The 26,113-nt window shown below is 43.4% G+C and overlaps 3 protein-coding genes across 3 annotated transcripts in view; 1 reads left to right on the top strand and 2 right to left on the bottom strand.

The window, feature by feature from the left end:
• MOSMO (modulator of smoothened) overlaps window positions 1–5,872 on the bottom strand; it is a 32,294-nt gene extending 26,422 nt beyond the window's left edge. The window contains exon 1 of the mRNA XM_087942156.1: window positions 5,352–5,872. Within this exon, the coding sequence (XP_087798282.1) occupies window positions 5,352–5,457 (106 nt within the window). The 5' untranslated portion in view covers window positions 5,458–5,872. The remainder of the gene's footprint in view (window positions 1–5,351) is intronic.
• A 4,212-nt stretch (window positions 5,873–10,084) lies between these two features.
• PDZD9 (PDZ domain containing 9) lies at window positions 10,085–13,299 on the top strand. Its single transcript, XM_087942343.1, has 3 exons — window positions 10,085–10,244; window positions 11,618–11,807; window positions 12,394–13,299. Exons 1-3 carry the CDS (start codon window positions 10,085–10,087, stop codon window positions 12,953–12,955), a joined length of 912 nt encoding a protein of 303 aa, XP_087798469.1. The 3' UTR covers window positions 12,956–13,299.
• Window positions 13,300–15,065: 1,766 nt separating this feature from the next.
• UQCRC2 (ubiquinol-cytochrome c reductase core protein 2) lies at window positions 15,066–25,585 on the bottom strand. The gene is made up of 14 exons (XM_087942154.1): window positions 25,494–25,585; window positions 23,731–23,814; window positions 23,481–23,630; window positions 22,669–22,733; window positions 22,133–22,189; window positions 21,860–21,984; window positions 20,830–20,927; window positions 20,209–20,266; window positions 20,006–20,101; window positions 19,500–19,699; window positions 18,373–18,453; window positions 18,088–18,164; window positions 16,160–16,313; window positions 15,066–15,285 (listed from the first exon to the last, which is right to left on the bottom strand). The coding sequence occupies exons 1-14, from the start codon at window positions 25,527–25,529 to the stop codon at window positions 15,202–15,204; spliced, it is 1,365 nt and encodes a 454-aa protein (XP_087798280.1). The 5' UTR covers window positions 25,530–25,585; the 3' UTR covers window positions 15,066–15,201.
• Window positions 25,586–26,113: the final 528 nt, after the last annotated feature.

Raw genomic sequence — 26,113 nt, 5'->3', positions numbered from 1 at the left:
CACTTGTCTTTTCACATCTAAAAAAAGGTGGTGCATTCCTTTTGAGCAACCCCCAAGCCTTCTCCCTTTACCAGCAACTGAATTAGAACTTCGGAGTCTTAAAAGCCAATTTCCACACACGTTTCTCTCCTAACCGAGGAAGAAAAGTATGGATGCTAATGGAAACCACCCCACCATTCCAAGATGTACGTGTCATGCTGATTCTTGAGGATCTATACAAGAGGCATCATCGAATTCCAATACAGGTGAAAACCAGGGTTTCGTTGCTGGCTTGAAACAGAAGACATGCTGCTCAAGGCTCAGAAGTGTCCTTCAGAAGGATGTTCTTGCCTCTACGTTTTTGAGATGAATTGCAGAGCATTTCCAGCGATGGTGCTTCATGTTCTGAGCATCATCCTCCAGAGATGTTTGGTAGGGGCGGGTTTCCCCCTCCAGGGCTAGTCAAGGGCCTTTCATGTACTTGGCTTGTGATTCAAACTTGCTCCTCTCTTTTCCTTTTGAATGCGTTCAGCTTATCGAGTCATGGAGTGAACGGGTAGAAGGACGACCCACAAGACACCTCAACAACTCTTTGAACATGTTAGTAACAAACTATAATCCTGGGCTCATGATCACAATTGAGCCCCAAATTTCTGTTGTTAAGTGAGCAAGTTTTGAGTTTTGCACCATTTCATGACTTTTCTTGCCTTACTTCTTTAAGTGAGTCACTGCAGTTGTTAACTTAGTACCGTGGTTGTTAAGTGAACCTGGTTTCCCCATTGGTTTTGCTCGTCAGAAGGGGATGGCAAAAAGGGAATCACATGATGCTGGGACATTGCAACTGACATAAATGTAAGTCCGTTGCCAAGAGTCTGGATTTTGATCACGTGACCATGTGAAGTGTCATTAAGTGTGGAAAACAGTCATAAGACACTTTTTCCAGGGATGTAGTAATTTTGAACAGTCAATGAATGAGTGAGGACTAGCTAGCTGTCTGCTTAACCTCAGGTGCTTCCTCACTATTAAGGGTTTTGCTCTGCAGCTCCATCATCAAACAATATAAAATCAAGACCAATATCTGATAGAGAGATAGAGAGAGGGATAGATTTATTTAACGGCGCTTTTCACAACAGGAGTTTTGTGTTTTCTGACTGCATTTATTCACAGTCCTTAAGAATGATAAAATCATACCGAAGGAGTAGCAGGACAAAATATGTAACTGGAACAAGAATCAAACACTTCCCATGATTGCAACGATCCACTCCATCAAAAACAAACATCTAGTTTTTCTTTTCTTTTTAACAATGTGCATAAAGAGGCAGCAAATAAATTTTAAGCCTTCCTCACTCTCTTCTAGCAACCTCCAACAATGCTGAGGTTGCAGAATTTCCAAGCAAGGCAGCTTTTGGCACCTGGAACTTTATCCTACATCCCTCCAAGTCACAGAAAACGCACTGAGATATTCTCAAGCAGATACAGAAATAAAATCCTACCTATAAAGATATAAACATTATCCTAGGGCAGGAAGGATAAATTAAAAGCCCGAGTAGAGATCTACCAAGGGGAGCCAGGAGCCTTGACACCCACCAGTCAAAAAAAATCAAAATAAATTATTTCGGCAAGTTATTAGAAGTCATTTTGGGCTCACCCAGAAGACAATGACAATGACAGAGACAATCTTATAAATTGTTGGAGTTGTAAACACACACACACACATATCCCCATCAAGACAGAACAATATATATATATATCAGTGTTTCTTAAAGCTAGCAATTTTATCAGCATGGCTGGCTGGGGAACTCTGGGAGCTGGTCCACACATCTTAAAAATTGCCAAGCTGGAGAAACACTTACATAGAACAATTTGGTTAAATTCGATCTCTGGCCCAAATTTACTCTAACCTCTGCATTTTCTTTTGGTCTGCCTTTCAGCCACAAAAAAACTCCATCTGCTTCTCATTCTCCTGCTGTGCCTCTCCCCCACCCCCAAGCCCAGGCAAAATAGGGGCTTTGGAAGGCTGCAAAACGAAGAATAAAGAAGAGAAAAGATTTATTGCTCTTACTTGTAGGGATGTTAATTCCAAGTCATTCCCCCCCACACACACACACACTTTCCTAAACAAGTAGCTGGAATGTACTTTGCTGACCGAGCACAACTTGTTTTTTTTCACCTGAGGTGAACCAAGCACACAAACTCCTTCCCTTGTTTCTTTTAAAGTTAGATATTTATAAACACAATTCATGTGCCCCAAAGGTCATACAGCCTTTCTTATTGGCAGCCTCTCCACAAGAGGCTTAGCCTGATTAATAAAGAATAAAATGATGTTATGAAGTTTTGTTGATGGATACACTGTGATTCGAACACATTGCCTCTAAGACTAGGCAAAATAAACCACACAAAAACTAACCAAAGTTGAAACGAAGTTTCATTACATTCTGCAAATGCAGCTATTTATATCCGAAACGGATTTAGGTAAAGGGTGTGTGTGTGTGTGTCAGGTGAACAATAGCCATAGGAGGTCCACTGCCAATTTCCTAAAACAATTCTGCTTTTTCCGTTTGCCTGCAAGTTTTCTCAGAGATGCCATATTAGGACTAGACATTCATTTCTCAAGCTCAAGATGGTTCTTTCGAAACAATGAACATTATGCAGAAGGAAAATAGAAGTAAATTAGTACACAATTCTTTCAGTAATGTTATCCATGTATCATAAGGTATACTTTACTTCTTATGAAAACTAGTCTCCCTGATTGATGCTCTTGTTCTAAACAAGAGGATCAATCAACATTAGATGGTGATTTTTTTTGTATCCCTCCTTTATTATTTTTTTACAAATAACTCAAAGACAACAAACTATCCAACAACACGCCTTCTTCCTCCTATTTTCCGGAGGAACCAACCTGTGAGGCTGAGTTGGGCTGAGAGAGTGGGGACTGGCCCAAAGTCACCCCAGGCAGCTTTCATAGCTAAGGTAAGATTAGAACACAAGACTTTCTAGCTGGGTGCCTTAAGCACAAAACCAAACCAGCTCTCTTCCAAAACTGCACTTAATGGACTCAAAATCTAAGGTGTAGGAGGTAAGGATATATGAAATAGCTTCAAGTCACCCACAGAGTTTCCTTGGTCAGGAATAGAGAACTTGGCTCTTTCCAAACGAATTAACATAGTCAGCCTCCTTCATCTTAGCCTGCCAGGTTACAGCCTATTCGGAACTCAGCTGCAGAAGTGGGGGGTGGGGGTTGAACATGCACATGCACACAGGTACAAAACTGCATTTGTGAAAGCGGCACACACGAAACCATCTGCTCTTCACCACCACCACCCCGCTGCCAGTCCACTGAGCTGGAAAGGTTGAGGAACACTGTCTTAGACCATACTAACTTCAACCGTTGGTTAATGGGCTACAGATTTAGGTTACAGATTACTTGCACCTTCTCTAAGAGGCCAAATTCCTTACTACTTCCTTGTAATTTGCACCTGTGGTGCTTTTTACCCCTTCTATCCCAGATTTATGACAGAGGCAGGGAAATTTAACCCTGCTCCAAAAATCTGCTGATCAACATGGTGGCTGACTGAAATTGATCAAATCCAGCAACTGAAGATCCTCTACTTCGAACAAATAGATTTGGGGATTGTAAAAGGAAATAAAGAAGCATTTTCCCCCTCTGTCCCCAAACTTCTTAACAGAATAAACAGTGTTGGGCTTGAGGCTTAGACCAAGGGTCTCCCACCTTGGCCACTTTAAGCCTGGAGGACTTCAACTCCCAAAATTCCCCAGCCAGCTTTGCAAAATTCCCCAGCCAGTCCTCCAAGTTTAAAGTGGCCAAGGTTGGAGACCCCTGGCTTAGTCAACAGAAGTTGTGGGTGCTCTAGCATTGGAGGTTTTAAGAAGAGATTGGACAACCATTTATCTGGAACAGGGTTTTCTACTTGAGAAGGAGGTTGGACTAGAAGACTTCCAAGGTTCTTCCCAACTCTGCTATTCTGTAATTCAGTCTATTCACATTGGTCACTAAACCCTGAAGCCCAACAGAGACCAGATACTAAAGCTACATTGGGGAGGGGGGGGCAGTTGTCCAACCTTGCCCCTTAGACTTCAACTCCCAGAATGCCCTCAGCCAGAAGAGTATAGCTGGTTAGGGAATTGTGGGAGTTGAAGTCTACAAAAAGTTAAAAGTTGCGAAGGTTGGCCTCCGACAGCCGACATCAAGGGTCTTCAAGAATCTCCTTCATGCCACAGTGACAGCCTAGCATAACCCACCTCTTTGGATTCAACTGCAATACAAAATAAATGGTGTCGAAAGCAAGTTGACAATAATCGGAAATATATCCAGTTTTATCCTTAGCACACATTTTTCCTCTGTACTTTATCTCATGATCTTAGCCTAGTTTTGAGCACGTAGTCAGCACGTAGGAGTAATAACATTAAAAAGCTTACTAATCAAAACTGGATTACATACTCTTGTTAACTAATGGATGGTCCTAATTCTTTGTGCCGTTAGACCAGAGGTCTCCAAACTTGGTAAGTGTTTAAGACTTGTGGACTTCCAAGACCCAGAATTCCCCAGCTAACATGACTGGAGGAAGAATTCTGAAGTCCACAAGTCTTAAAGCTCTCAAGTTTGAAGATCCCTGGCTTGCATCGTCGTAAATGGGTTTGAGGGCAGGTTTAGCCAGTTCAACACCCTTTTCCTTTACGCAGCCAAGGAGAAACTCACCACCACAAACAAAAGGCAATAGTCCCATTGAGCCCAAGCATCCCCTAGGAAGCTGCCTGCTGCCAATGAACCAAGAGGAGGCATTTAACAATTACTGTCCCGGCCCCACCCCCCCCGCTTCTCTTCCACTTCTTGTGACCAGGATTATTTATCCAGGTTAATCCTCAGCTTCCCTCTGGCCTCCCCCCAGTCAATATATACAGTTGAACCATTGGGGGTTCAACTCACAGAGTAAGTATGCAACCCATCCTGGGAGGAAAACCACTGGCAGGGCCGGACTCTGGTTCCACCTTCCTCTCCTCCATGGCTTCTTTCTCTGTCCCCCCCCAAAAAACCTCCCCCTCTGTCCCCCCCTTAAAGGCCTCCATCCAGTGTGGCTCCCCTCCCCCGAACCAATTTTCCCTGCAGCCAAAATCTCTAAAAGCCCCGAGTCTCTCCACTGCCTCGAACCCCATTCATTTCCCACGCTCGGGATTTGGGGGTTCGCGTCCCGTTGCCCCCGCCCCACGCGCGTCCGTGGGGAGGGGAGGGGGGGTGAGAGGCTGCGGCACAGCCGGCGGGCTGCAGAGCCAGAGGAACCCCTCGCCCGTCCCGTCCCATCCCGTCCTCCCCGGGGCTTGGCTTCTCCCGCCCTCGCCCGTCCCCGCCGACCCACCCGCGGACTCGCCGGTGTTGATCCAGTCCGGGTTGGCCAGGCTGGCGATGGCGAAGATATCGGCGGCCAGAAAGAGGCATCCTGAGATGATGGTCAATTTGTCCATGTCCTCCGGCTCCGGCCACGGCCCGGTTTCCCACAGGCGGGGCCCGGGCCGGGGGCTCCTCACAACCGCGGCTCCATGGCTCGGCGCGGCCTCCGACCCTTCGCGCCGCCGCCTGGCCTGGCCTGACCGAGGCCGCCGCCGCCGCCGCCGCCGCCCCCTTCGTCCCTCACCGCCGTCCTCAGGTAGCCGCTGCGCAGGGGCGACCCTCCCCGCCGCCGCCGGGCCCCGATTCGGGACGGCGCCGGAAGCAAAACCCAAGCGGGCCCCCGCCGCGGTCGCGTCACCCGGAAGCGAAAGCGCAGGGGTCTCTCGCTCGCTCGCGTGCCCCTCCCCTCCCCTCCCGCAGTGGGCACCAGACGGGGCGGGGCTTCTGGAGGAGACGGCGACGCCGCCGAGCGTCGCCAGGACAGCTTGGGTGGGCGGGGCTTCCTGGCCGAGGCGGGGTTTGGAGGGCGTGACGGGTGAATCGGGGCGTGGCTTCGGAAATGGCGGGACGGGGTTGGGGAAAGGTGCCTCGTGCTGGTTTTGGGCGCCATTGGAGGGAAGAGGTCGAAGCCGATTTTCCTTCTTTATTGTGAGGGGAGGGGGGGGGAAACCCCGATGCTAACTGATGGAAAGATAGAGGAGAAAGCCAAGCCTTCCTAATAATTATTTTTTTTAACTTTATTTGTTTAAAAAAATAAAACAGCTTGCTATTATTATTTATTATTTCACCTAGCACAAAAGACCTTTGGAGGAATTAAATAATGAAACCAAAAGAAAAATAAAATATAATTGCAAAAATAAGGAGGGGGGGGGTTGGACTAGAAGACCTCCAAGTGACAATTCTTCTCCGACCTTGCTATTTAAATCCTGAAATCCACAGAGAAGAAACATATACGTTTGTGTTTATTGGTTTTGTCTTTCTCTTTGGTTTCATTTTTAATGAAATGTGTTGTATTATGTATTGTATATATATTTTTTAATCTTTAATAAAGTTTATTTTTTTAAATTAAAAAATCCTGAAATCCATTTTAGCAGATTTCTGGCTAACACACACACACACACACACACAAACACACCCCTGGTGCTTACCAACAGCAATGTGGAAACACAATTACCAACAATTATACAATCTGGGTCCAGACCAGGGGCAAACGGCTTAGAAGAGGAGATAAATGTCTGGATATCTATATCCAGTTCTCCCCCACTTAACGTACTTTTTAAATTTCAAACTTGTTTTTATTTTATGTTTTATATACTATGCCGAGTCATTTTTGTCAATGGGACTTCAATAAACACTTTTTAAAATGTGCTAGGGTGCGTGACTTCTTAAAGAGCTATCACATTTGAAAAGTTTTATTTTAGCAATGCTAAAACAACTCTTCCACAAGCGACCCGCAAATCAAAATGCGATTTATTTGCATCCAGTAGTATCAGATGTTTGACAGATAACTGGTATGTTAGACTGCCAACACTAACAGTTCGAAAGCCACAGACTTGTAATGTGTGTGTGTGTATCAATAGGACAGACCCATAACACTGCTGCTACCCTAAACTAATTGCCACATGACATTTATGCCAGTGGTCGGTTGATCCACTGTATTTTTAGACCCATCTGTGCAAATTACAGAGTCTCTGAGAAAGGAGTACTTAACTCCAGCATTTATTCAAAACCCTTAAAAATTGACCCTATAGGATATTCTCTCCACAGCTTGCTGTGCAAAACAATTGCAGTATTGCCGAACCTCGTTTTAGGAAAGAAATAAGGGGGCGTTTTTTTTTTATTATCAGAGTTAAGAGTTTGTGCATTATTTGAAACAGTCTTCCTTCATTTGTGATATTCAATCAAGATCTGCTATCTAAACTACATTCCCTTCATGTAATAATAGTTCAGTGATGGGTGTGAGCCCATCAATGGAATGATCTCCTCCCCCCCCCAATTCCACTTTAGCGACCATACCAGATATTTCAGAAGCTTGTGAAGGCATCTTAAATCTTCCCAGTCCATTTTTTTCTATCTTTATTCATCCCTGAAAATTCCAAAATCCATGGAATTCAAATAACATCAAGATTCTAAACAGTTGCTAGGCATCGCCATCACCTTGCCTACCTTGATGTGATATTTTCACGCTGGTGATCATTTCCACTTTCCATGCAGTCTCTGTATACGTTGGGTTCCAGACAGATTTCTGTTGAGGATTGATCACCATGGATCCCCAAAAGCCAACTTTTAAGAAAGAGTTAACTTTCAAGACATTGCCTTCCCTCAAGCCTTCTATCAGTGGTTCTTCAGCTAGATTATCTGACAGCAAAAGGCCACCTGACCGAGGAAGGCCATTTGACAGAAGGAGATCCTCCACCAGAGAGAGCTCGTCTGACAGAAGGAGATCATCTGTCAGGAGGCCCTCTGAAAGAGAACCGTATTTCAGAAGGAGGTCTTCAGTCGAAAGATCAGTTGACAGAGGAAGGACATTTGACAGACGGAGATCTTCTGACAGAAGGAGATCCTCCACAAGAGAGGGATCATCTGACAGAAGGCGATCATCTGCCAGGAGGCCCTCTACAAGAGAACCATATTTCAGAAGGAAGTCATCAGCTGACCGAGGAAGGACATTTGACAGGAGGAGATCTTCTGACAGAAGGAGATCCTCCACAAGAGAGGGATCATCTGACAGAAGGCGATCATCTGCCAGGAGGCCCTCTACAAGAGAACCATATTTCAGAAGGAAGTCATCAGCTGACCGAGAAAGGACATTTGACAGGAGGAGGTCTTCTGACAGAAGGAGATCCTCCACAAGAGAGAGATCTTTTGAAAGAAGAAAGTCATCTCTAAAGTGGCCATATTTCAGGAGGAGGTCCTCAATCAGACCGATCTTCAGAAGATGGTCTCGTGTATCATCAGGTATCACTATAGCTAAATTCCTTCTCACTTGCTTTTCTTTCTTTCTCTTCCCATCAATGCAATCAATAATTTGATACAACTTCTTGCAACTGAGCTTTCAGATTTTGGGGTCAGCTAATGCTGCTCGTTGTGCAGAAGTCCCAGAGATGTTGATATCACTGTTACCTTCCTGTATGTACTCACGCAACAAATGGATGACTGCTGGCCAACTCTTTCTTTAAGCAGTACTTGTTATTGATCAATGGGCATCTTAGATGGCATCCAATGGAATATGCATCTGATTCAACTTCAAATTTCTCACAAGGAGGCAGACGCTGATGCTTAGTAACAAATAGCTTTTCAAAGTAGGACTTCCTCAGGACTTTATGATAGCCCGCTAAAGTTTGCTAATGAAAGAGCAAATGCCATTAGACATCCTCAAAACTTTTGGTGTTTTTTTTTGGTTGGATCCCATCTTTGAAAACCTCTCCATATTTTTCTTTATTTCCTATAAAGTCCCTTGTTAAGATTTGGCTTAAGTAAAAAAAAAAAAACACTCATGTATAGAGCATGTTCGTTGGATTATGATGACCAACTTGTATACTTTTTGTCAGGATTTACAAGCTTTGTAACTTACTAGTATTCTCATTTTCTGCAGATGAAGGAAGCTGCTATTCTGATTTTGAAGATTATGAGACCGACTGGGATTCAGGTAAGCACATAACAACACAAGAGCACATAATAGATACAAACTCAAGGTTAACCGCACCAAACTTGCTTGCAGGAAATACGACTTCAGCAACAGAGTGGTCAATGTCTGGAATACTCTACCTGACTCTGTGGTTTCTTCCCCAAACCCCAAAAACTTTAACCTTAGACTGTCTACTATTGACCTCACCCCTTTCCTAAGAGGTCTGTAGGGGGCGTGCATAAGCGCACCAATGTGCCTACTGTCCCTGTCCTATTGTTTCTTTTATTTTTCTTATATGTACTCATTTCTTGTATTCATAACTATTTTTATCCTTATACCTATTATCTTGTAAGCGATTGACAAATCAAATAAATAAATACATAAATAAAATATTTCTAACTTTGCACCCAACACATCTAGAGGAAATTAGCTGTGAGCAGACAGACCAGTTGAATTGACTAACAAAGATTTTGCTAATCCAGCATTTTCCAAAGATGTTGGCCCACAATTTTAAAAAATTATTACCAGAAGCAGGAAAATGTAGTAATTGGTGGGGAATAATAGTTCAGCACACTTAAGAATGACAGGTTAGGGGAAATGACTCTCAAGTATTATGGGTTGGGTTGTTTCAAAATTTCAGATTATAGAAAAATTGAGCCAATGGGCTCCGGTGATTAGAATCAGACTGATGCTAAAGAAAGGCAGGTGTACATGCTGTATTGAGCCAAAATTGCTGATTGTGTTCAGAATGCAATAAATGTTTGGTTCAAACAAACCAATGTTGGCTTCACACAACACTCTTTAATATAATCCACGGTTTGCAGTAGTTCGCACAATATACAATCTATTTACAGCTCAGAACAAATCCTGCCAATTATACTTGTCAGAAAGCAAGATCTGAAGTTGACTTGAGAACAGGATAAAAATGTAGGCACACACCTTTTGTACAAGGCAGTCCAGAGGAACTGTGTTATCTTAAGAAACTGGGTGTGATGGAATTCTATGCTGATGAGTAAGCAAAGCTCAGTTTTTTTGAAGATCCCTGCATTTGTAATTTAGATGAATCTTCGGACATGGAGGATTCTGAACATACTTTGAGCACAACCATCAAGACAAATATTCAGATGGATGGACAAGGTCTAGGTATCATACTTATTCAGAATGGGCCTTATCTCCAAGTTTCTGGTCTGGTAGACAAAGGTGCTGCTGCCAGAGACGGCAAACTCCAAGCAGGTGAGGCGAGACCACAAAACCAGTTCGAAGCCATATAAGCCGGTAACAAGAGGAAGACCTATTTACAACAATGGGAAAAAGGGTTTAAGTTCCCAAGTGTGAAAAAAAGCCCGCCATCAGCTATGCTCAGTCACTATCCAGGAGAGATTACAGGTAGCTCTCAACTTACAACCACAATTGAGCCCAACATTTATATTGCAAAGTGAGACATTTATTAAGGGAGTTTTGCCCCCATTTTACAGTCCTTTTTTGCTGGTTGTTAAATGAATCGTTGCAATTCTTAAGTCAGTAATACGGTGGTGAAGTAAATCTGGCTTCCCCATTGACTTTGCTTGTCGGAAGGTCCCAAAAAGGGATCTCACGACCTTTGGGACACTGCAACCATCATTAAATGAGTTGCCAAGCACCCAAATTTTGATCACATGGCCATAGGGATACTACAACGGTCATAAGTGTGAAAAACGGTCCTAAGTCAATTTTTTCAGTGCCGTTGTCACTTCAAATGGTCACTAAATACTGTTGTAAGTTGAGGGCTACCTGTACCATTGTGCCTCTTTCATTACCTCCATAGAGGCTGCCAACCAAACCCTTGGTTGATCATGTTTGGTCAGAAGTGCTTCTGGTTTTCCACCAGCATTGCTCCTGCCACTTAATCTCCTGAATCTCCCCAGTAGATACATGAAAGGGGAGAGACTACTAATCTGCAATATTGTCCAAGGGTATTTTTGCCTCAGATCTATCCCCTCAGTAGAACTGTCCATCATGACCTCAGGCACACCTCCAACTACCCTTTGAAAACCCAAAGGATCCATCAGCCCGGTCCCAAAGATCCTTTGTCCCTAGAGGTTGTTTGCACTGGTCAGCTGCATAGCCATCGGAAGCAAGAGAGGGAGCTGACCACAACCAATATCCCCACCCCTTCAGATTATGTTGCCTACCGTTGAAGACCATGTCTAACATGTGGCCTCCTACAAAAGCTGGACTTTTGACAATAGGTGCCATAAGTACCAGTTGATAAAAATCTGGGCTTGTCCTAGCAAGAAATTTCAATCAATTAAATTGCTCAGAGTCACCTTGTAGGGGAAATGGGGGGCATAGAAAATCACCCAACCGACCAATCACCCAACCCACCAACCTGCTTGTTGATGGACTGCTTGATTTTTGAGCAATCAACATTTTGGGATGTGTTCTCTTTATTACTTTATTCTTCAGACCTTCAAACACATAACCATTGTATTGTTGTGATTAATTGAAACTAATTCTTAATTTATTTTGAAGTGCAATTTTCAATTACGTTTCTTAAGCAATGATTGGCAGCTAAGAGTATCATGGGTCAATTCCATTTTTTTTTTAAAAAAAAAAATTCATTTCAGGCGACATCCTACTCAAAATCGGACACGCCAATGTCTTAGGTTGGACCTTGCGAGAACTCAGACAGCTCCTGCACACTGTTCCCATAGGGACCGTTCTGCAAATCCAGATTTACAGGGATTTTATTAAAATCCCAGGCCGGTGGCAGACTGCCCTCATGAACATTCCTGAATTAAAAGGGCCTGCAACAGAGTAAGAGTTTTCTATCTGTCCAAGTTTTTGGGAAATAAACCCTAAAACAGTAGTAACTGTCAGGGTAATGATTTCATAGCTGACCAGCTGCTGTAAGGTTGTAATACTTAATGTTGTAATGATGATGCAATGGTAGCAATGAGTCAGCAAAGTTATTTGACTGCTACCACTTTAAGAGGCTGTAATAGAAGAGAGACCATGTGAGGGCGTATCTCTCTCTCCATGTGTGCTTCCGTGGTGTAGCTGATTACTGATTGCTGTTTGTTCAAGGCCTGTATCAAAGTATTTGTATGTATATATGCTTTTGTAGGGATAAAACCACTATATGTAAATACAAACCTGTGTACTGTATTTGCTCCTGGTTATCTCACCTAGTCACACTGTGTGCACTCTGACAGGTTATGGGCCCAGTTCAGAAAGAAGCCCAGAGAGAAGCCCAGAGAGAAGCCCAGAGTGACTAGAGAAACCAGAGAGAAGAGAAACCCAGTGAGGGCTTGCTCCAGAGCCAGAAAGGATTGTGCATTGTGGTTTGTTAGTGGTTAGTGCTTGTAATACCCTGCTGGAACTGATCCTCTCTACATTTCAGCATAGAGAGTTACCACAGTGAAGAAAACTGGACAAGCAGCGAAGACTCGGAGAACGAGAGCGAAGAGATGGTTGAAGAGAGCAAGAGCAACAATGAGGAAAGCTACGAGGAACCGGAGCGCGTGAGAGCTTTGTCAGTGGGCACTGTCCGTAGCGTCCGTAGTGTCCATAGTGTCCGTAGCATCCATAGCGTCCGTAGCGTCCGTAGCATCCGTAGCGTCCATAGTGTCCGTAGCATCCATAGCGTCCATAACGTGAAAAATCTGCGCTCACTTTCCATCAAGCCTTTGATCAAACATCAACCCAAATGGATCTCCAAAGACTGGCACATTTTTGAAAGGAAAACCTACACCTTTACTGTGGGTTCCGACATCGGTTGCGACATTATGATCCACAAGGATTTTGAAACGGAAAGCGAGCTGGATATGTCAACGTTATATTTATCTTCATCCTCTCCGTACTGGACTATGCCCAAACATAAAGCCCCACACTTGGTATCATCATCATCTTCCTCCGTGTCAGATGCATTTTGGCTCGAAAACGTTTCTTATGAACTCGAGTAGAGAAGCCCCTGAATTTATCTTTGCCCTTAAGTCTAAGATTGGGGGCGCCTCTCTGGACCTATGGACTGGATTTTTATTTGCACCCCTTATCCCTGAACTGAAAATTGGTTTTCATCTGTGTGGAGATGTGAACATCTGGTTTTTTGTTTTTTTTTGAAACTAAAAATACTCTCCTGTGGAAAACCACCTTAGAAGGGAAGAAGAAAACTACAATCCGTTTTCTTACAGGCAGTTTCTGGAAGCCAGCTTCTGAAGAATAATGGAAAGAGCTGCCCTTCACTTTTAGAAGAATTTACTTCAAAATGACCACACTGATCTAAGTAAGTGCTGCCTCTTATATGCTACACTGCTCAAAAAATAAAGGGAACACTTAAACAACACAATGTAACTCCAAGTCAATCACACTTCTGTGAAATCAAACTGTCCACTTAGGTAGCAACACTGATTGACAATCAATTTCACATGCTGTTGTGCAAATGGAATAGACAACAGGTGGAAAGCAGAGGCAGTTAGCAAAACATCCCCAATAAAGGAGTGGTTCTGCAGGTGGTGACCACGGACCACTTCTCAGTTCCTATGCTTTCTGGCTGATGGTTTGGTCACTTTTGAATGCTGGCGGTGCTTTCACTCTAGTGGTAGCATGAGACGGAGTCTACAACCCACACAAGTGGTTCAGGTAGTGCAGCTCATCCAGGATGGCACATCAATGCGAGCTGTGGCAAGAAGGTTTGCTGTGTCTGTCAGCGTAGTGTCCAGAGCATGGAGGCGCTACCAGGAGACAGGCCAGTACATCAGGAGACTTGGAGGAGACTGTAGGAGGGCAACAATCCAGCATCAGGACCGCTACCTCCGCTTTTGTGCAAGGAGGGACAGGAGGAGCACTGCCAGAGCCCTGCAAAATGACCTCCAGCGGGCCACAAATGTGCATGTGGCTGCTCAGTCAGAAACAGACTCCATGTGGGTGGTATGAGGGCCCGACGTCCACAGGTGGGGGTTGGGCTTACAGTCCAACACCGTGCAGGACGTTTGGCATTTGCCAGAGAACACCAAGATTGGCAAATTCGCCACTGGCGCCGTGCTCTTCACAGATGAAAGCAGGTTCACACTGAGCACATGTGACAGATGTGACAGGGTCTGGAGATGCTGTGGAGAACGTTCTGCTGCCTGCAACATCCTCCAGCATGACCAGTTTGGCAGTGGGTCAGTAATGGTGTGGGGTGGCATTTCTTTAGGGGGCCGCATAGCCCTCCATGTGCTCGCCAGTTAGCCTGACTGCCATTAGGTACTGAGATGAGATCCTCAGACCCCTTGTGAGACCATATGCTGGTGCGGTTGGCCCTGGGTTCCTCCTAATGCAAGGCAATGCTAGACCTCATGTGGCTGTAGTGTGTCAGCAGTTCCTGCAAGACGAAGGCATTGATGCTATGGACTGGCCCGCCCGTTCCCCAGACCTGAATCCAATTGAGCACATCTGGGACATCATGTCTCGCTCCATCCACCAACGCCACGTTGCACCACACTGTCCAGGAGTTGGGGGATGCTTTAGTCCAGGTGTGGGAGGAGATCCCTCAGGAGACCATCCACTACCTCATCAGGAGCATGCCCAGGCGTTCTAGGGAGGTCATACAGGCATGTGGAAGCCACACACACTACTGAGCCTCATTTTGACTTGTTTCAAGGACATTACATCAAAGTTGGATCAGCCTGTACTGTTTTTTTCCACTTTAATTTTGAGTGTAACTCCAAATCCAGACCTCCATGGGTTGCTAAATTTGATTTCCATTGATAATTTTTGTGTGATTTTGTTGTCAGCACATTCAACTATGTAATGAACAAAGTATTTAACAAGAATATTTCATTCATTCAGATCTAGGATGTCTTATTTTTGTGTTCCCTTTATTTTTTTGAGCAGTGTATATAGAGAATTCTCTTTGAAATAGCTTAACTCCAAAGGCCTTCAAGATTCAGAAGCTTTGTTTATATATACCTTAACGCTAGAACTCACTTTCTTCGCTTATTTCTTTCTTTACAACAAGCTTTACAACCCGGTCCAACCAAAGCTGGCAACTCCTGCAATCTAGTTTTGGAAAACAAAATGCTGGCCATTCCGTTGGCGTACAAGTTCTGCACTTTATTTGACGTATGTAAAGGGACATGGGAATCTTGTTAAGCCAAAGCACAGGGAAGAGCAATCAATCCGATGGCTTTGGGGTTCGCCTTACAGCCGTACCCTTATCTTTGCTTTCTCACAACTCGTCAGCAAAAGGGGTATTGGAGAGGTTTCCCCGAGCGGTCATCGACTTCTTCCCACTGACAAACTTCTTGGCCGCCTGACAAAATATAAGCAGGAGGTTTGGTCGGGAAACATATTTGACAATTAGCAAAGCCTGCTTGTTTTAAAATATACTCTTCTAAGTCTCTTTTTAAATAACAAGCGGTCTTCGACGAACGATCACAAGTGGGACCAGAATTCCCTTTGCTAAGGCAGTTGTTAAGCAAGTTGCATTCAATTTTGCAACTTTCTTTTTTTTTGCCATGGTAGTTAAGCAAACCACAGCAGCTGTTAAGTGAACCATGCAGTCTTCAAGTGAATCCGACTCTCCCCCACTGACTCTGTCGGAAGTCAGCTGGGAAGGTCGCAAATAGCGATCACATGACCCCAGCATATTGTGACCATTAAGTGCAAAGACTGCTCATATTCCATTTTTCAGGGTGGTTGTATCTTTCTTGTAAGCAAACGGCCGCAAGTCGAGGATTACCCGTAGGGAGGCCGTCTTTCTGTCAGAAAAGTGAACTGATGCTAACTTATTTCTATCTTCTTTTCTATTCAAACAGGCCTCCAAAGACAGTTAAACATGAAAACTAGACACAAATGCAGAATGTGCCCGATTCCAAAGGATTATTGTTTACGGTGTGAGCAACAAGGACACGTTTACTTTGGAGTGTGCAAATTAACCACAGGCACCAGCCTAACGTAGCTGCAATCGGCATGACGGGATCTCAGAGCAAACTCTGTTCCCTCAGCACTGAAGATGGGGGCACCCCTGATTCAGGATTCCGTCCCAGTTATGAGGATGGTTGATCTTTTTATGATGGAGATCATTAAGACCCCAGTTCCTGCCTACCAAACTGCAAGATACAAACCTGGCTTCGTTTGATTTCTGATCTCATTATCATAAAACGACTGACTGGAGCAAGACTTACATTCACAACGTCAGCAGTGGTCACCGAGTCAATTTGTTCAACCACGTGGGCCGGAGAAGTGTATGTCCCCAATGCTAAAGCCTGGCTGCCAATTTCGTTCAGCAAACCCTCCGAGGACTCCACGGACATGAAAAAAGCCGCTTTCATTTGCTGCCTGTCAAGGAACGGGAGGAAAGGTAAGAACAGCAGCCTGGTCACAATTCATACAGATGGCTTTATCTTCAGTGTGTAAAGCAGGGATGTCCAGCCTTGTCAACTTTTAAAACCCGTGGACTTCAACTCCCAGAATTCCCCAGCATGGCTGGCTTGGGAATTCTGGGAGTCGAAGTCCACAAGTTTTAAAGTTGACAAGGCTGGACACACCGATACCAAGCTACTGTATTTTAATGAGTTAGGATTAGGACAGTTTCCACAGGAAAAAATGTTGACCAAAATGTTGATTTTTTTACAAGTTAGGACCGCCAATTAAGGAGAAAGGTTTGAGTCTAAGATACACAACAAATGCCTTCCACAATGTGCAGGTATCTCAATGCAGGGGGTCTCCAAACTTGGCAACTTTTAAGACTTGTGGACTTCAGCTCCCAGAATTCCTCAGCCAGCTATGCTATGCTGGCTGAGGAATTCTGGGAGTTGAAGTCCACAAGTCTTAAAAGTTGCCAAGTTTGGAGACCTCTGGTCTAATGGCACAAAGAATTAGGACCATCCATTGGTTAACAAGTTTATAATCCAGTTTTGATTCATAAGCTTTTTAATGCATCACTCCTACAATGCTGACAGTTCTCAAAACTATGGTATAGGGCTAAGATTAACTGATCATGAGATAAATACTGAAAGAATAGAGGAAAATGTGTGCTAAGCATAAAACTGAATATATTTCCAATTATTGTCAATTGTTTACTTTCTACACACATTTATTTTGTATCGCAGTTGAATCCAGAGAGGTGGGTTACGCTAAAACGGCTGTCACTGTGGCATTAAGGAGATTCTCTAAGGAAAGCAACATGAAGGAAGCCATGTGAGAAATGTCACTTATGCAACTGGAAACAAAAATAAGTTTCAATAAAATACTCCAAGAGAAAAATGCCATAATCATGTGCTTTGTAAAATCATGTAATAAATAATGTATATGCACAAATAAATTTGTAAAATCACAATAAATAGATTTTGGATAACCAGTGTTTTTGCTCCCTTTTTTTAAAAAAAATGATTCAACTGATTGCAAATACAACAAATTAACTGTTTGGCCACTTATCTCATTTTCTCTGGACTGACAGAGCAATGGCTAAGAATCTCAGACAAGACAATGCTCTTGGGACACCAGGAAGTTCTGCATTTAACCAGGTTGGTGAGGTCGTTAGGGTGCCGGCCTAGAAACCAGGAAACTGTGAGTTCTAGTCCTGCCTTAGGCAGGAAAACCTGGATGATTTGGGGCCAATCACCAGGAGATGGTGAGTTTGAGTCCCAGCTTAGCCATGAATGCTGCTGGCTGGCCGACTTTGGGCCAGTCCCCCTCTCTTAGCCTAACCCACACCTCACAAGGTGGTTGGTTGTGGGACTAAAAGGAGGAAGGAATATTGTATACGTTCATCTTGGATTACTTATGAATTAATAAAGGGATAAAACTCAAACAAACAAATACATAATAAAAACCATGTGCTCTATCTCCGTTATAACCTTGCTTCTGAATACCACTTTATTGTTCATTTTGGATGATGAACAAGTTTCACACATACAGAAAGCTGTGATTTTTTTTTTTTTACTCTAGCTTAATAAAGGTTTAACAGACCCAGAGAATTATATTACACATAGCCATACCTGCTAGTCAAGAAAGCTTAACAGAAAGAAGAAGGACCCACAATATTTTTGGAGAGTGAAAAAATCACTGTATAATCAAACAATCTTGGGGGAGTGGGGAGTGGGAAACTTACTTGGCTCTTTTCACTTCTTCCTCAGTAACTCCACCCTCGGAAACAGCCTTCACTTGATTCAAAGCCGCTTTGATTACCTTGACACAACCGTTATATATGAAATATGTCACTTCTGGCTGCAGTAACTAGAGGTACTCCACCCTCAAAGATATCCATCTCCCCCCTTAAAATCCCTCCCAAAGGAGTTGCACATTTTGGCACGCCCACCCGAAGAACCTACTTGAGAGTGCAAGCAACTCGCAGGCCCCAAGGGGATCTAGAATTACGTCAACCCTGATAACTTACCTCCCTGGTGACTGAAGCTTGAGAGATGGTATATATGCCAAAAAGACCAGAATCAGAATAATTCACATTGAATGCTGTTACCTGCAATAGAAGGCCGCTTCAGTTAGCATATTCTAGCATCCCCCACACACACCACACACACACAGCATAACCTATTTTGAACACTGCAAACTACTGGGAGTTAAGATGAAGCATTTGCTTATAAACCTAAAATCCTCACTCAATGAAATCTAGGCAAATTAATTTTATGTTAAGGAATCTCTTCCTTTTCCAAAGGAGAAAAGCATGTTTCTTTTAGTTGGTGCACTATTGTTTACAAGGGGTTTAGAAGATGCAGCTATTCCTGTAGGAGGGAAGGAGGAATGCTTCTTCTAATTGGCACTCAGGATTGCAAGGTGTCTAAAGGGTCATGCCATACAATTCAAGAGCTGAAAGGGGTATTTTGTCACCTCTGGCCTGAACCAAGGGCAAAATTGATGGAGAACCTCCATTAGAGACACATATCAAGATTCATTGATAAGAGACTACAGATAGTCCTCATTTGGTGACTGATCATAATGACAGTGAAGAAAAAGGAACTCTTTGGACAGTCTTCCAATGCCTCATTGTTTGAGGTCTGAAAATCAAAGGGAAGTTGAAGTAAGATCATAATCAGTTTCACTTAGTGACTGCTTTATTTAACACCTGAGGTGCCAGTCCGAAACCTACGTGAGGACTACTTGTAGCGCAAAATATGCTCTGGAGTTATTTTGCCATATGCAGCCATAAATTAGGAAGATTTCACAGACAATTATCATATATATAGCAATAGCACTTAGATTTATACACCGCTTTATAGTGCTTTACAGACCTCTCTAAGCAGTTTACAGAGTCAGCCTCTTTTTTCCTCCAACAATTTGGGTCCTCATTTTACCCACCTTGGAAGGATGGAAGGATGGGTCAACCTGGAGCCTGGTTGGATTTGAACTGCCAAATTGTAGGCAGTCAGCAGAAGTAGCCTGCAGTACTGCACTCTAACCACTACGCCACAGAGGCTCCTTTTACACACATACATACATATACTGTACACACACACACACAAGGATTTCTATGCCTTTGATATAAAAAAAATAAGTTTCAGTCCTTACATCAAAGGGTAGGGAAGTCGTCTTTGTAATTTCCTGGACAAGTTTGCTGGTAATCCTGCTTCCTCTCTTAATAAGAGGTCCTGCTCCAAGGATATTTTGAAGGACGCTAAAGGCATTTACTTCTCGGCTTCCGACAGCTGCTCCCTCTGCGACTACAACCGCATGGACGAGGTTATCACGTTGTTGTTCTCGCATTTCACCTTAAGGGAAGAGGAGAAATCCGTCTGGTTTTAAGTATGCCAAGGACACGCATACTGATTGCTCGGGGGTGATACTGGTTTTCACCCAACCCCTCTCTCTCCTAAGCATTCTAGGAAATCTTCCAGGAAACTCTCGGACCACAGCAAACATTTGCTAGATCAACTCGGGCAACTTTAAGACTTGTGGACTTCAACTCCCAGAGTTCCTCAGCCAGCAGAGCTGGATTTCCCAAATATTCCCAGCAATCAGAGGACGCTAAAAAAGGCGCCCCGTGAGCAAAGCCAAGGTAGAAGGCTGCAACTTACCTCCGCGATATTTGGCTTTTTCGCCGGCCATGCCAGCCCCACTGCGAATGTTAAGGAATTGTTCTCCAACCTGCTTTAGGTCGGCGTGGCTGACACCTGCAAGAAGATAACTTGAGTCAGAAGGAGAACACCCCAAAATGATAAGAGTGTTGTCTTGAATGGAATTCAGCATGGCATCAAACAAGAAATGGCAGATTACCTACCGAGTCCCACCAAGGCCATGCGTCCACTAGTGAAGTTGTTCTGGACATACTCGTGCAACTGCGATAAAGAAAGGGATAAAAAGTCTTCAAAAGAGCTTATCATCATCTTTTTCTTCTAATGACCCCATAAATCGCTTGTGGGGTGGAGTCTGAGCAACTGAATGGAGCTAGCAGAGTGTTTTAGTGGCCAGATGCCCTTCCTGTCACCAATGCGGAGTTTTGTTCAGCAGTTACATTCTCAGTGTGCCGAGAGAGAGAGAAATATCTGCCTCTACCTAGGATCGAACTCACAGCCTCCTGATTGTGAGGTGGGAGCTCCACTTCTAGGCCACTGTACCACTCCTTCAAAAGAGCTTATATGAAACTAAAGTGATTGTAAACCACTTTTTTTCAAGACTGCGGTAACTTGGAATGGTTGCTGACAACTACCTGTACTTTGCTGCCTTATCTAATCCCTCTTAAAGACTACTGAGGTGATACTCATTACTGCATTGCATCCTAGCGAATTCTGCAGCTAACCAATCCTTCAAGATTTGAAGCCCCGCCTTGCCAGAGTCTATGGATGAACAAAGCAGAGCATCCCCATGTACACTGCTGTAAAAGTACCATTCAGATTCTTGCCTGTTCTGATGTAATTTTGCCGATCATGAAATCTGGACAATACAAAGAATTAGCCAGGGCATTTCGGTAAGCTGCAGCGTGCAAACTCTCCAGAACGCCTAGGCAAAACAGAAGGAAACACTTTTAATTGATTATGAAGCAGTTCAAAGGACTCTTTTCCCACCCTCCTTATTTTAATTGTGTGCACTGCCCAGAGTTACCAGTGTGATCAGTCATCTGAGCGGCTATATTAATCTAATCAATAAAAAATAAATATAATATGTATAATACAAGCTATGTTCTACCGAAACAAAAATCCTGTTGCTACATATACCATTTTCTCTCAACTCAGTGACAGGATTTTCTTTGCAATAAAAAAGTAGAAATGAACACTTTCAAATACTTAACCAACCAGCAAAGGCATACATGACTGATACTGACTGGGAATTAGTGGTACTTAAATCTTATCTATAGGTAATTAGTAACTGAGGCCTAGGCACAATCAAGCCACACTTATCATAGGAAGGAATAAGAATTGTGGATTGAAAGCAACGACACTTGCAGATAGCACAATAGTTTTGAAACTAAACTTAGCAGGTCTCTTTTAAAATATATTCAGAACCTTGTTGTAATAATGAGCAAGTCATATCGATTTTTTTTAAATAATAAGAATGACAGACCGCCTGTGGCCTAAATCTAAAAAAAAGAACAATTTATCAGAGTTGTGTTTGAATTCTGCAATGTCCTCTATCAGTCTAAAACCCAGTTCTCCAAACATGGGTACTTCAACTCCCAGAATTCACCAGTCGGCAGGGCTTAAAAGTTATAAGTTTAAGGCCCACAAGTCTTAAAAGTTGCCAAGTTTGGAAAGCCTTGCTCTAAAAGAGCAGGAGATTAAGATGAAAGCAAAGAATGGAATTGGAAGAATGAAAGGGGTGGCCTCATGTGTTCAGCATGCAGCACTTCATTTCTGAAGAAACAGAGTTGTGGCAGGGAAATTTTCCCACCCCTTTTAAAGAACTATAGCCAACTTTAAAGAAACAACACTTACAGGCCTGGGGGATATGAAAGGCAATTTCCTTGTCAATTTTTAAACGGGTAGTGAGTTCCGATACTTCCCACGTCCTGAATTCCGGAGCAGTAGTGACATTTATTAAATATTCCAGCACAGTATCACTAAATAAAGCAAGCAAAGAAAAGTCACAATGTATTTTTTTTTAAAAAACAGAAAAACTATTAGTACAAAAATGTTCCACAATTTTGTCAAGGAGAATGCTCATTGAATGAATTGAAAAAGGGATTTGTTACACAGCTAGATGCTTACATGTAATCACGCAGACATTCAACGGAATAAACCATGTTCTCCCGGGTAGCAGTCACACTAGAAAAAGGAAAAACAAAAACATAAAACTTGCAGAAGAGAAAATATATTGGAAATATCTGAAATCTACCATTTGCCACATTGTGGAATGAATGAATGTCAATGTGTGCGTGTCATCACTAGTATTAAGGGGAGATTATCAAACCAACAGTCTAGCTCTTACAACTTGTCCAACTTCCAATACATTTGAGAAAATACATGCAAAACAAATCACTAAAATTCCCTCTGCAAATCCAGAAAATCTCAATTTTGATTATTAAATATGAAAGGCTTCCAGTTTTTCTGTTTAAAGCCTTCAGTGCTTTCAGTTGCTCTGCCATCAGCTATTCAAATTCCTTAGCAGTTTGATAAAATGCAAAACTCAAATATAGATAGGCCTTTTCATTAAAAAGAAGCACCTTATAAGCAACCCGCTTGTGAGAATCCATTTCCCTTTTCCCAAACCCTTCAAAAAAAAAGGTGAACCTTTGATAACAAACCTGAGATTAGCAGCAACACTGTCAATGCCGGTGACAATCTTAAAGGAAGAAGCTCCTTTTGTGGTCTGATGGAAGAAGGGGACAAAAGGTTTAACATTCTGAGCTGTACCTATCAACAGTATTAATGCTAATTCTGAAGGAAGGCAAACTTGGGTACTGGTAACATACAATGTTGAAATGCTAAGATTACTTAAATGGCAAAAATGGCCCTACAACATTTGGTTTTAAGCACCTTAAATTAATCCATAGTTGTTCACATTATGCTGAAATTAACCCTGACCTAGTGTGTTATGCGAAACCGTTCATCGTATTGTCAAGACTTATTTCCAAATTACTCAACAATCAAATATTATTAGCCCAATGCACTTCAAAGTTCCTAATTCTGGAGGCCAAATTGCTGGGGAGAATTTGATAGCCATCTCAGGCAACCAATTTGGCTAATTGGCCCATTATATATCAGCCATCCCCAACCCTCAGTCTGTGGACAAGCACCGGGCTGCGGCATGCCCGAAACTGGACCGTGGGATGCAGGCAGTACATGAAACCACGCTCCTCCAGTCCACAGAAAAACCTCTCTCCACGGAAACGATACCTGTGCCCAAAAGGTTGGGGGGCACTGTTCTATATCTTTTCTCTTTTGGCCATTTTATTTAACACCAGAAAAAAAAAAAAAAGATTCTTTCATCATGCTATCTGGATTTTTCTTCGCTGCCCGACTTGATTCTCCAACCTCAAATTCCTCTTTGGTGCATTCGACTTTAATAATCTGAAAAGGCATTTTCTAAATGTAAATGAAAAAAAGAGCATCTCACCAGGCTGGTTGCAAGACGGAGCAGATGCGACGTTCCCAGATTGCTGGAAGTCTCATACCTACTGCCTGCTTTAATGAAGAGGCCAATGCTAGAAACTGGACAATAGTTTTCCAAAGAGGCTATCACCAAGCCACTTGACAATTTTGTAATCTGCATTTGGGATAAAGAGATATTGGTCCGTGCAAGACTCACGTCACTCTACCGCTAACCAAAATGTCAACATGCAAAGCATTTTAAAATTCAGACTGACCTCAAGTTCCTCGGGGGGTAACTGCACACGGGGTGCTGCAGAGCCTTTAATTTTGGGTGCAGCCTGGACAGAATAAAACCTCTTCTGTAAAGAGAGTATAAACGTGAGATTAATGTGAGTGTATCTGTGTGTGTGTGTGTGTGTGTGTGTAAAAACAGTGCTCCGTGATGTCATTCTGGCCACATGATCATGGAAGTGTCTTCAGACAGCACTGGCTCAATGAAATGGAGATGAGCACCACCACCCCTATATAGTCAGAAATGACTAGCGGAGTAAAATCTGCAGGGACTCTTTTACCTTTACATGTATGTGTTTGTGTGTGGGTATTGTCTCTCTGTCTACATCTATCAATCCATCCACCTACCTACCTACCACCTACCTCTATCAATCTACCTCTCGATCTGTATCTAGTTATCCATCCATCTATCCACATCTACCTACATTTATAGAAATCTATATCCTACTTCTATCAATCTACCTCTGTCAATCTACATCTTCTACATTCGTCTATCTACCTACCTACGTCAATCTACATCCATCCATCCATCCACCCACCCACCTATCTATCAAAATTACCAGGACATCCAATTTGTATGCTGTCCATACATATACACATATATGTTTTGCTTAAATTTCTCCTGGCAGAACATACGTGGTTCAAAAATGCAGGGAGTTTTAAATACCCATTCTCCTGCAAGACATCATTTCCTTTATAGAGTTCCAGCAGGGCACAGAAAAGTCAAATGTGGCAACACGAAGACCAAAATGAGCTTGAAGTTCCACTTGGAGCGCAGTTCTTTCTCCGCTTGTACGTCCTTTGACTGACACCCATCCATCTATCTCCCTGACCTGCTAGCTTTCTTTTTATTTATTTTATTTATTTTTATATATTTTTATTTATTCATAAACATTTTGAATGCAGTATGTCAGGACATATCATTTACAGAAAAGCAAAGAACAAAAAGGAATATTAACATATATACTAATAACAATAATAGTGTAACAGAATGGTTTTAACTATTTATATTAGCTTATTTGTAATTCTGTTGATTATATTCACATATTTATAATTATAAACCCTCTTTATATTCAATTCATACATAGCGGTCGTCTTTCTTCACCTCACTTCCACCTCTTCTCTCTAACCACTCGTAAAATCTATTCCATGTTAAGTAATATTCTGTGTCTTCTTTGTCCTTTATTTATTAATGTCAATCTATCCATCTCAGCAGAGTCCAATATTTTCTGAATTACATCCGCATCTGATGGGAGTGTCCTCATTTTTCCAATATTGTGCAAATACGATTCTTGCTGCTATCAGTCAATACATGCAAAACTACACATACATACATACATACATACATACATACATATATATATATATATATATATACACACACACACACACACACACACACACATATACACATACATACACACACATGAGATCTGCTCGCTTTCAACCTGCAGGGATTCCTCCTTCCCCTCCCCCGCGGGCACAGCCCGATGACCTCTCGACCTCCCCCAGCCCCAGCCATGACAGGCTAACCAGGGCTCGGCCTCAGGCACCCCAAAGGACCTTCGGATCTCCCTCAATCGCCTCCTGACAAGCAGCAACGGCAGCCCAGCCGCTCCCTTCGCCGCAAGGACCCGCTCAAGGTCGCTTCCACCCCCGGGAAAGCGTGGGGGATTCCAGGCCCGGCTCGAGGTCCCCGCGGCCTGCCCGGTTGGGTCGCTCCCCCCGGCCGGCTAAACGGACTCACGGGGATGCACCGCGCCAGCACCAGAAGGGGCTTCATCGCCGCCGAGGCCGCCAAGCGCCGACCCTCCCGAGGAAGGAAACCAAGATGGCGGCAGAGGCGGAAGCGGCAGCGGAAACGGTCGGCCTTCCCTGCCTGCCCCGCGCGGCGTCCCTCTTTTCCCTTCGGTCTCCGGCGCCGAACCATAGAGCTGGGGACGTTCGAAGGTTACGTGGGGTTTTCTAACGGGGAGTGGGTTTGGCTAGAGCGTCCCGGTTTGAATCGAGGGGAGCATCGAGTCCTAGGCAAGAACGTCCGATTGTAGGCGGACTCCTCCATTTGCGGGGAGTTTGGAAAGGACTCCTGCCCCACCCCTTCATAGCCCCGCCCCCTTTATAGCCCCGCCCCCTCCCGCAGATTGGAAGGATTTTCCCGGTCTCATTTTTAAAGCGGGAAGACCCGTGTTAAGAAAGGAAATAGCAAAGCAGCTTAAAGGCCGCCCCAAATCGTTTGGGAAATAAATGAAATAAATAAAAATTATTTATTTGGGAAGGTAATCCCAAACCAGATTACTTTCAGGCAACAGAAACCATTTGTCTGGAATGCTATAGGGTTTCCTGCCTGAGCAGGAGTTGGACTAGAAG

Source organism: Notechis scutatus, chromosome 12, assembly GCF_049901735.1.
Source record: "Notechis scutatus isolate UNSWTSFEM ecotype Mainland chromosome 12, rNotScu1.2, whole genome shotgun sequence".
Classification (NCBI taxonomy): Eukaryota; Metazoa; Chordata; class Lepidosauria; order Squamata; family Elapidae; genus Notechis; species Notechis scutatus.
Note: the sequence above shows the minus strand (reverse complement) of the source record. Positions and strands in the feature narration are given on the sequence as shown.